This window comes from Dasypus novemcinctus, chromosome 1 (genome assembly GCF_030445035.2).
Source record: "Dasypus novemcinctus isolate mDasNov1 chromosome 1, mDasNov1.1.hap2, whole genome shotgun sequence".
In the NCBI taxonomy this organism is placed as follows: Eukaryota; Metazoa; Chordata; class Mammalia; order Cingulata; family Dasypodidae; genus Dasypus; species Dasypus novemcinctus.
The window spans coordinates 103570392-103582437 of record NC_080673.1 but is presented as its reverse complement, the minus strand read 5'-3'; the positions used below and the strand labels follow the sequence as shown (position 1 = coordinate 103582437).

The window sequence follows — 12046 nt, the reverse complement described above, 5'->3', positions numbered from 1 at the left end:
CCGGAGAGCATGAATAGAACCGGTTGACTTGTAATCTGGAGCCATGTTGCCCAAGTTGGAATTCCAGCTCTGCTATCTATACACTACATAATTTTGGCCAAGTAACTTAACCTCTCTGGACCTTAAGACTCCTCATCTGTAAAATGCGCATAGTAACACCTCATAGGACTGTTGTGGGAACTGAAAGAATTAACAAATGCAGAGCACTTAAAATGGTGTCTGTCATATGGTAAACACAAAATAAATGTTCCTTTAAAGAGAGTGGCTAAGAGCACGGTTATGTGGCTTTGCAATCAGTGAGTTTTCCTTCAAGAAATAGTGTATGGTCAGATACTGTGCTAGGTAGGCCATTTGATTGTTTTGGTAAATAAGTGTGAATGTAGGAGGAGAAAGGACGGGTGATTAATTTGGAAATAACTACTCAGATGATTCTGTTACGATACCCAAGTGATTCTGATACTAATACTCCCTACATGACAATGCAAAATGTGCAAGCACAATGCCACAGCACTATATGATGGATAACAGTATAACTGAAAAATCATCTCCAGCCTCCTTTCCTTGCATCACAATTACTTTATTCCAACTGGAAAGACCATTTGTGGCCATATCAGTTATATAAATGATAAATGGCAAAGGTAGCTACAATTATCTCTACAAGTTACTAACCCAACGCCCTTTGGTAAACTGAACACCCTGCATTAAGTAAAGATGAAACAGTAAATAGAACAATAAGCCAAAAAAAAAAAAAACAGAAAAGGATGGTGCTTCATGATTTTTAAAGTGGTAAAACTTTATCCAAAACTCTAAGACCAAGAAAGTTGTATTATTTACTAAGCAGCTAGTATGGATCAGGCAAAGTGTTACATATTTTTATATATACAATATCTCAGCATATTCTATCTTTACAATACTGTTGAACTATTATTCTTTCTACTCTTCAAACAAACTAACTTAAGCCTGGGATAGGCAAATACAAGTCCTGGCTGTATTCTACACATTTAAATCCAAGTCTGTCAAGATTTATGGCTAGGGTTACCATATGTCCTAGTTTTACTTGATTAGTCTCAGTTTAGCCAGATAGTTGTTTCAGCACTAATCTTGCAAGCGCATAACACTGCCAATAAACAAGTAGGAAAAAGGCTTGAATAACACACTCAACCCTATCCAACACTTATAAAATCCACTATAAAGAAAAAAACAGTAAAATATCAAAAATTATAGTATATTGTTGCTATTATTCAAGACAGCATACCATTACCTATGTGGGCAAGTAACACACAGACAATTAAGGATAAATAAAAGCTTCTCTTTCAAGACTACAAATAACTAATGTGAAAATTACTTAATACAAGTCACACATACAAATAGACTTCATTTTCTTTTCCTTCTCGTATCCACACACTCAGCTATTAGTCCTCTTTTTTATACCCCCCAACCCTGTCGCTTTTTGCATGCTGTCTGCTCTGTGTCCATTCGCTGTACATCGTTCTGTGTCTGTATTTTTATTTCCCCTCCCCTCCTTGTGGCTTGCTTGCTGTCTACTCTCTCTGTCCATTCACTGCGGGCTTTTCTGTGTTCCCGCTTGTCTCCCTTCTTTTTGTTGTCACCTTGCTGAGTCGGCGCTCCGCAGTGTGCTGGCGAGCCTGCCTTCACAAGGAGGCCCCTGGACGTGAACTGAGGGCCTCCCATATGATAGACAGGAGCTCATCTGATTGAGCCACAGCCACTTCGCTATTAGGGCTCTTTTCAGCAAAACCATCCATTTTCCCCAGACTTCTCCCTCCTCCCACCATCATGTAAGTTAGTATCATTAACTAGTACAAAAGAACAAGAACAAGTAGTAGCTCATCATCTGCCTTGTAAGGTATGAAAAGTCTGGTATAAACACTAAAAAAAAAAAAACAAAAACGCCAAAAATAATTAAAGCAATTATTTTGGTTTTTAGTTTTTAAAAATTTATTCACAGAAAAGAATATCACTAATCTGGCATTATACATCAGGGAAGTGTGGCCGTGGATTCTGCAGATCTTCTTACTTGCCTGTGACAAGGGAAAGGATAAAAATCATGACTTTTGTGTACCTACCCTAACCTGAAAGGTTTAAGTAGAAAGGCAACATATGAGAACCTGATGTGGCCCACATACAAGGTCCCAGGTTCAATCCCCAGCCCTGGTATCTCAAAAAATATATATTTTTTAAAATAAATAAATAATAATTGTTTTAAAAATTATAACAATTAAAAGAAAAAAGTAAAAACAAAGAAAAAATAAAGAAAAGCAATATATGGAGATTTAGCAAAATACACATCTTTCAAGTTTAAAGAGTTGCTCAAATGGAGAATTTTTTTTCCTAATGTAAAGGACTTGAAATTCTATACATCCAAATTTGACTCACAAGAAGTACTTTTTAATGTTTTTTCAATTAACACAAAAAGACATCTAAATAACAAAAAATATTGAGAGCTGAGTACAGTGGGGAAGGGCAATGATGATTCGTACAAATTGTGTTGCATCTAAAAGTACTGCAAAATTCAACAGCTGTTCAATCTTCTTAAATAACAACAATCGAATTAGCTGATCAATATTTGTAACCAGCACTAGACTTAAAAGTGAATGGAGTTTAAGTCTGAGCTATAGCTAAAAATGTACAGTCTGCAAGCTATTAGCCATATTTATTAATATTAAAAATTGTTGCAGCCCACTCACTTAAATTTCTGGTCTTCTAGCAGACAATTTTAAAACTTAGATGCACATATCCTAACTCTTAGCTACTAAGACTTGCAGACATCTAGTTACATTTTTAAACAAATGAATTCTTAAAAGAGCACTGATATCTGTAACCAAATTACACATCTTGGGAGATTACAAATGCTGATGGGAGGGGTTACAGAGACATAAAAATGAAAAACTAGTAATAAATGAAAGAGATTTGTGATCTAGAATGTGAACAAGCTAACAACATCCAGAAAACACTGAACTAACACCAGAAAACACCAGAACTAACATTCTGAAAGGCAAACCTTTTAAAGAAAAATTTAACTGCTGCTTCTTTTTAAATTTATAGATTTTTAAACTTTGAAAATCATAACTGAGATTTAACAATAGTGATTAAACATTAAGGTTTTAAAAAAATCAATCTTTAGACGTCAGTTTAAACAAATGAGCTGAATTCTTTATAAATTCTGTGTTTTCAAAACTGTGTATTAATGGTAAAAGTTGAAGGTAAGAATTTCAGTGGAAACTATAGGTTTAATAAAGAAATTTTATAATCCAAAGTGTTTAAGTCCCCATTTAAAAAAAAATTAACCTTTATTTAGAAAACTAAATATAGCCACTTTTAAAACTAGAATGGTTTAGAGTGGTTATAGTACTCTACTTACTAAGCTTAAGTAAATGAACTACGAATCTTCCAAATATTAAAAGATCTACATTCTTTAACCCAGCAATTAGAACACTAACAGTTTTATGTTTTTATTAATAAAGTAGAAACAATATATACCAATAGATATGGACCAAAAGTTAACAACGAGCTAAATTATAAGTGTCCATCATACAGGCACCAAATAGGTTTGGAAAAAAATATTTTTTAATAATAATATAAATGTGGGGAAAAGCATATTACCGAATTATATAAGCAGTGAGACCAACTGAACCAGGAACACCTAGCTGCTGGTATTACAGATTATTTTTATTTTCTTCTTTATACCAATTTAAATTTTCCCAATTTATCTAAGCAAGATTTTTAAATTTAAAACGAAGCCAAATATTTATTTGAGTATATTTCTGGATTGTTCAGTCTGTTCTAGTGATGTGCCAGTCTCTTCCTGCACCATACCAAATTTTTAAAAATTAGTTTTGCTCAATATTTTCCCCTCATGGTAAGGTAAGTTCTGCATTCCCCTTTTTCTACTTTTATAAAATTTACTGCCAATTTTATTCTTTCAAATAAACTTCACAATTACTTTATAAAGCAGGGGTTGGCAAACTAACACACCAAATATTAAATAATTTAGACTTTTGGTATCTCTGTTATGAATTTTTCTTTTTTAAACAACTCTTTAAATTGTAAAAATCATTCTTAACGAGTAGGTCATATAGGACCACAGTTTACAGATTCCTGAATAAAATATAGAATCCTACCCTACCTACAAGATTTTGGCATTTTGATTCTTAAATTTATACTAAATTTAAATATTAAATTCAGGACGAAGTAACATCTTTTCAATATTAAATCTTTTTCAAAAGCAAACAATGATTCCTTATTAAAGCTCTCTGTATCCTTCAATAGAGTTGCAAGGCTTTTATTCATGAATCCTGCAAATTAAATTCCTTCTTAGGTTTATTCCTGGGCATTTCAGGAAGGGAACTATTTTTTGTCAACGTTATAGAAAAAATATCATGTACTTTATAATCTAAAGGTAAAGAGTTGTTTTTGACATGTCAAGGGGTTAGCAAATCTAATCGCATTCCCTCCCCAAAATCTCACTAAAACTATAATTTAATTAAGAGGTTAAAAAAGAAAAAGAAAAAGAAAGACCACATGAATGGGGAGAGCAGGAATAAAAAATAAGAAAACTAGAAAATAGATGGATAAATGGTAACTGACCAATTAACAAAGCATGATCCTTGAAGTCTCAGAAGTTAGCAACATCTTTATAAATGGTAGTGGGGTGGGGATAAAGAGAATTTGGTGAATGCTGTTTCTGAAAGTGAATGTTCAGAGGACAAGGAAAAATTTAAAACCTGAAAATCTTAAATGAGAAAGAAAAGAAAAACTGGAAAAGAAATGAAATTTCCCAGAAAGAGCAAGAACAGATGAAAATAAGAGCAAGATTAAAAAAAAAAAAAAAAAAGCCAACCCAGTCCAGATCCAATATCTGAGTAACTGTTTCAAAGAAAAAGGAAAAAGAGGAAAATCACTACTTGCCAGAAGTGAAGGATATGAGATACCATATTTAAAAAGCCCTATGAGTACCCAGCATAATGGATTAAAACAGACACTATGCATTGTCACTATGAAATGGGGCAAGGAAAGATTCTACAAATCCAAATCCCCAAAAGTGGAGAAGGAGGGGAACGAATCACATATTAAAAATAAATAGTCATCAAGGTAATTTCAGATTTATCAAGAATTACAATATAAGACAACCATGGAACAGTGTCTTCAAAATTCTGAAAAAGAAGTAATTCTAAAGAATTGGAACGTCCAGCCAAACTATGGGTATGACAACGTCCAACAAGCAAGGTCTCCAAAGTCTTAATTCCTATATATCTTTTTTCCCAAAAAACTACTGAAGATGTGACCCACCAAGTGAGATAAGAAAGCAAGCAACAGGAAGACCAGAAGCAAAGCAAATAGGGAAGGAGGGGGGAGGAGGAGGTGGGATCACATCACTAGAGTCAGATGAAAGGGAATAAGGAGCACAGGAAAAAGACATCTAAGGGAACTTCTTATGTTTTTTATAAGGTAACCTTTTTTGTGATGTATGTATCTTCAAAAAAATACAATTTACAAAAATGATGGGATGGGGGGGTGTGGGTTATATGGGAACCTCTTATGTTCTTTTTAATGTAACATTCTATGTGATTAATAATTTTTTTTTAATAATAAGAAAATAAAAATAAAAAGACATCTAAGACAAGTGCACACCAGATACAGAGAGCAAGTGCAGATTGGATTAGTGTGGTTCTGGTGGCATTCATTCAGTGGCTATCTAGTCTGAGATGCCTATTTTTCTACCTATTTAAAAAAAACAAAACAAAAAAACCCACACCAGAATGTCCTGCTATATCTGGCCCAAACTTTAAACTTAACTCAGTTTGACCATGTGTTGATTAGATGCCTTTTCTCTCCTTTGAACCCTATTCCCTGGATCAGCTAAGAATTTTATACTAACTTTTTTAGACTACTATTAAAACAGTCCTACAGACTACTCTCCTACGAAGATTCTTTACCTGACAAAAACCATAGTCCAAAGACATAGTCCAACTAGCTATAGGGTGTCCTCTTCCCATGACATAGTCATGATCTTGCCCAATGGTTTCCGCCAGAAAGGGTCCAATAGAGTTCAGGAAGTCCAACTAAGCCATAACCCGAATCTGTGTTTCAGCTTATGTTCCAAAAGCCTTCATTCTACAGTGTTAAAACTGTCCTTTACTTACATTATTATGTTTTCAGTTTTTTCATAACTTGAAAAACACACATTGGAGACTCAACTCAAAAACGCACTCTTAAAAGAAAAAAATCCAAAGGAATAACTTAAAAAGTCAAAACAGTAGGAAGGGTGGGGGTGGGGGGCAAAGAAAAGAGACCGTGATAATGAGTACAAAGAAAGTTCAGGGACTGATGATGTCCTACTTCTTCTTGACCTAGGTGCTGGGTACATGGGTCTCCTGAGTTTATTAATCTAAAACACAGGCACATATTTCACACTTTTTTCTATGTACAAACATTTCACAATATTAGGAAAGAGGGGAAAGCTCTAAAAAACCCGAAGTAGCTGATTAGCCAATTATAGCCAGAAGTGTTACCTGACCGACGGAGTTTTTAAACTTTGAATTTGTGGCCAAAACTTTTACCTTACAGATATCCTTGCTAATGTATGCAATGATATAAGTATAAGGCTATTCATCACAGCACTGGTTGAAAGAGAAAATGGCTGGAAATAACCCAAATGTCATATCAAAACCATCCATGTAATACATACTGTCAGGAAAAAAAGTGAAACTTCTTGTGGCGACATGCAATGTTCTCGACATATATAGTGTACATAGTTGGCTACTACTTTTTTAAAAATTATATCATATTTGCTTGTATATACACAAATCTCTGTGGAAGGATATAGAAAATCTGACATCACTGGTTGCCTCTAGAGATATTCTGCCTAGATGGGGATCAGCTTGAGCAGACTTCAGTGTATATAACTTTGTATATTTAAGTTTTGAACTATATAAGTAGGGCTTATTCACATCCACATACCCACTAAAGTGACAAAAGACATTTTAATTCCATACAAGACCAAATAATTATCTTTGAAAGTTTAATATATGCAAAGAAGAGAATCTTTTCTAGCATAAAAGTAAGCAATAATTCATCCAAACAACTAGACACACCTAGTTGCATCTTACAAGTAAAGATAAATACAATCTGCATACATGCATGTGTTTGTACACAAAAGAATATGTCTAGATTCTAGAGCAGCACTGTCCAATTTGGTAGCCACCAGCCACATGTGACTAATAAAATAAAATTTAAATTTCAATCCCTTGGTTGCACTAGCCACATCTCGAATGCAAAATAGCCACATACACAGTTAGTGGCTATAGAATTGGACGGTGCAGGTGTAGATGAACATATCCATCACCATAGAAGTTCTCATGGACCACCCTTTTCTAGAAAGACCCTCAAAACACTGGGGAACTTTGGAGAGGGGAACTCAGTAGCTGGGAAAAATACTGAGATGTAGAATTTCCACTCTAATAAAGACAGGACTTAGCCTGTGCTAGGCAATGTCCTTAATATTTTTTATATTAACTTAATCCTCACTGGATTTCAATACAATTGGTTTCCTTTGCAAAGACATGCATTTTATTTAATACATTTGAAAACACTCTTCTGAGAATGGGGCCACAGGTGTCACCATACAGTCAATGGATTTAAATTTTGGACCATGTGTGTATTGTTACTAATTTTTTTTTTTAATGTATTTTTTTACATTAAAGACCATTACCTATAAACCAAAATCCAGAACTCATAAGTCTCAATAAAAAAATTAAAAAGCACTACAAGTTAAATGAAAGGAAAAAGGGGAGCGGGTATAGCTCAGCAGTTGAGTGCCTGCTTCCATATAAAAGGTCCCAGGTTCAATCTCTGGTACCTCCTAGAAATTTTTTTTTTATTTTTTTTATTTTAAGGGAGAAAAAACCCAACCCTCTCCTTCATTTTTTTATTTCATTTTTTTCAATCCATCCACCCATAAACCAACTGGTATAGTCTTTTCAGATAGGATTTTAAGTTTAAAATGTTTCTGTGTAACAATGACCCAAGCATCAATTTTATCCCAAAGATAGGAGTTTTACCAGAGGTAAGTAGCTAGACTTTTCAGTTTGGTTTAGATTTTACTTTCTTTTTTGATCAGGATAGAACAAAAACTTGAGGCCCAGATCTGGGTTTGAATTCTAGCTCTAACTTAGAAACTATTAACTTCAGTAGGAGAAAAAAAAATCACTTTAAATATTAACTCCTTACCTCTAAGAAGTATTTACCCAAAATATTACGATTAGGAAAAAACTACAAGAAAAAATGTAGTACACGTTATACTTTTCCATTAAAATATCTTCTTTCCCAGTTAATACTTGATTTTGTGGCTACATAAACTGTTACCCTAAGGTGAGCACCATAAGTAGAATTTCTTTATAGCAATACATGTATTAGTTGAAATATAAAAGTCTTGAGTGTCCCTATAACAAGAGCAAAAAAACGAATTGTATAACTAACTTTCCATATAGCATTTTATAGTAATGAGTTTAAAGTATACAATTAATAATACAGAAGTGCACATTTTAGCTTTAAAAATCATTGCAAAGCCATGAATTTTAGAGAAATCTTAATGGACTTACTATTACCTTCCCCAAACAATTGTTTTAAAGACTAGCAAAATTTTCACTGGAATTTTTTCAATACATGCAACTCTGTGACAGACTTTTCTCGAGAATTACTAAAAAGTAACAGCACTAAGGTATACTAAATTCCACATTTGCATTTTACTAGTAAAATTGTTCACATTAGCAAGATATTTTAACAAGCAAATCATATGAAATGGTAAAGGCCAAAATCTAGTGCGGTGAGTAGGAATAAGTATACAACTAAGTCGGCCCTCAGATTTCACAAGGTACTATTTTTTCAGGTTGCTTTACTTCTGTTATCCAACAGCAGGACAATGGGATTTAAAAACAATGTCCACATATTTCATCTTAATAGCTGCAGCAAAGTATCTAGTAAATTTATCAAAATCCCCTCTTCTGAAATTTCAACCTGGCTTCGCTTTCACACCTTCCAGGTTTTTAGGCTCCCTTAGCCCCCCAATTTAAACACACTATCCAAATTTCTCTGAGTAAGAACTAGAACAAATACCATACTACATCATTGTTATCTTTGACTACTATTTCACTGGGAATTAAGAGCCCTAAAAGTTAACAATGAACAAGATATAGAATCACATATTGTGTAACTTTGTATCTCTAAAGAAGACTTGGTACAATGTCAGAAACATATTAGGGGCTATAAATACTTATTGACTGAAAATAGTCTTTCACCGCTTCGGGGTTGTGTTTTGTGTTGTTGAAACAAAATTGTACAGCTTTGCAAAGTCTAAGGGACCTAAATGTTACTCAAACTTCACAGAATACATTATTATACAGAAGTTATTAACCTTGCCCCCATTACCAGCTGGTGACACTGAGTATAGTGGGTACTAGGACAGATACAGTCATAAACAGACATCAGAGCACATTAAAGGAATTTTAAGTCAAAATTTTAAGAATTCATCCTACTTGTTTAAGTAACATCAGCGTTCTAAAATAAGTTAATTGCTTTAGCAACTTATTAGACAGCTCTCCTGTCAACCTAATTTCCAGGAAAATAAATGAAAACTGGTGCCAATAAAAAAGTAAATAAGCAGAAAAGCTGCTTTAAATTCTGGCAAAATAAAGAGAGTTTACATCACTGTAGTGAAAAATATGTCTTTCTGTATTCCACAGGCCTTTCCACGACTAGAACCTTTGAGGTAGTTACAAGTCTTTAAAAAGTCAACGTGAATTCCATTATCAAAATCAAAAACTACCATCAGATACATAAAAATATCTGGCAGCCAAGGTCTAGAACTGGTTCCAGACAGTGTCAAATGTTTTCTGGTTGCTAATTAATATAATCCATTATGCCCCAAAACGTTGTCACTTAGGCGTCACATTCATGAAACCGCAGCGTAGGACCAGAAGTTTCCGTGAGCCAATGCCAGCAAATCCAAACTATGACTAAGAAAATCACTCTTTCGGGAGTAACTACCAACTTTCTATCCTAGGATCAGCTTGGTTCAACCAGGTTTAAAATAGTGCCTAAATTGAGAAGAAAGGCTCCAGAATGAGTAAAATAAGAAAACAATCAAATGGAATATTTAATTTCCAGTAAGTTGTCTTAGAAATCTTACATATGATAAAGACTCGGAAGAACACGCATCTAGACCCATTCGCATTCTCTCAGGCGTGCGCACTGCACGGAAAGGATGAATGAATGGAAGACAGGCGCGTGTGAAAGGCAGCTGGTCCAGCCGGCAACCAGACCCGCCACAGCGATCAGTAGGCCTTGCTCCTCCCCCTTCCCTCCTCCATGACAGCCCAGAATCGAGCATGCAGGGGCGAGGACAATGTGATACCCCTTCTCACCACCTCCACCCCACATCGCCTCCGTAAAGCTTCACCGCGCAACACGCGGCTTTCCTCCCACCCACACCTTTCTTTCCAGCGTTGCAGGCAACCCTGGCAACTCTTCGGCGCGCCGAAGTAACACGCGCTCTCCCCTCTCCGCTGCCCCGGCGAGGTCGAAGATTATCCGCGCGTGCCGAGGCACCACTTTCATTACCCATCCTCAGGCAACACGCGCCCACCGGTCTAGTATAAGATAATTCTCGCACGTGCCCTATATCCAAGTTCCTAGACTGGAGCTCCGAAGGGAGGAAAACGCTGCCCCCGGGCTCCCTCCTCCATCTCATTCCAGGCCGGCTCTTCGCCCACCCTCCCTACAGATCCCGGCACCAGCCCAAAGCCGGCCCCGCGCCCTCCAATCCCGAAGAAACAATCCCCACACGCCCAGCCCAGGGCCTCGGTCACCCTCCACCCTTGCAGGCACCTCGCAGCTCCGCAGGAGGCGCCGCGCCGCCCCTCCCCCATTTCTCTCCCCCAGTTCTCGGGCCCCCACCAGAACGTGTGAGCTACACGCCGCCGCCACCAGCCTCCAGGGCGCTCCCAGTTGCCCGCAGGAGGTCAGGCCCAAGAAGAGGGGGAGGGGGCGGCAAGGGGTAACGTGCGCGCCGGGAACGCCGTCCCGCGGGATCTCCCTTTCCGAAGTGAGCCTGAGCGCGGGGACCGGTGGGGGGTGGGGGCGAAAGGCAACACTCACCGGTTCCACAGTCGCCATCTTAGATCGATCTGATCGCACAACCGCTCCTGAAAGGGGGGGGGGGAGGAAAAAAATGAGATTCAAACCGGATTGGTCGGCTACTGCCCACGTGATGGACGTGTCCGTTTGGCCCTGGCGGCGCCTGCGCAAGACTGCGGCTGCGTGAGTAACGAGAGGCTTCTGGGAAGTGGAGTCTCTTTCTTTCTTTCTTTTTTTTTTAAGAGCACAGAAGTTTAAAAAAAAAGACTGGTCACGTGGTCGATGAGTAGAGTGCGCGGTTCTCAGCGCCGCACACGCTCGCGTGCTGGAAGGTGGTTCTTAGTCCTCTGCTCTTCCGCCTGGATATCGCTGTCGCACTTACTGCCAGGCATGCCTACTGTGTCCTTTGTCGCCCTGTCCTCCCATCTTCCCCTGTAGGTTGGGATTTGCAGGCTCAGCACGCGCAATAAGGCTTCATTTGCTTAGTTGAGCTCCTAGGACAAGTTGCGTTTGTGTTTACTTAGTTTTCGTTTGACTTGCCACCACCATTTTCTCTTTTTAGTTTCAGAAAGACAGTCGGTGTTGAAACAATCAACCCTCCCCCGTCCCCCAGCTCCGCTAACGCGGGTGGTCACTCATTGCCGTCGTTGCGAAAGGTAGCGGGCTGAACCGCCCACAGGACCCACTTGCCACCGTTTGGGGGGAGGGGGAGAGGACCCGTCAGCGTTTCCTGTCCCAAATCCTGAGAGTAAACCTCAGGGCCAAATCCTACGTGGAAGTAAAAATTATTTGGAAGCTGTGTCCTTCGGTTCCACTGTTCTGCTTTAACGTGAACGGAAATAACCTAAGTCCAGGTGCCAGCCAGGGAAGCCACTCCGGGCCCCGCTGACTA

At 37.7% G+C, this 12046-nt stretch overlaps 1 protein-coding gene across 2 annotated transcripts in view; it reads right to left on the bottom strand.

Annotated features, from left to right (window-relative positions):
- Nucleotides 1–11424, bottom strand: part of LOC101424862 (eukaryotic translation initiation factor 4E) — a 37425-nt gene extending 26001 nt beyond the window's left edge. Inside the window, exon 1 of one of the 2 annotated variants that reach the window (XM_004453705.5) lies at nt 11176–11424. In XM_004453705.5, the coding sequence (XP_004453762.1) occupies nt 11176–11193 (18 nt within the window). In that variant the 5' untranslated portion in view covers nt 11194–11424. Of the gene's footprint in view, nt 1–10509; nt 10917–11175 lie in introns of those variants that run through there. The other variant, XM_058295142.2, reaches the window with a different exon arrangement.
- Nucleotides 11425–12046: the final 622 nt, after the last annotated feature.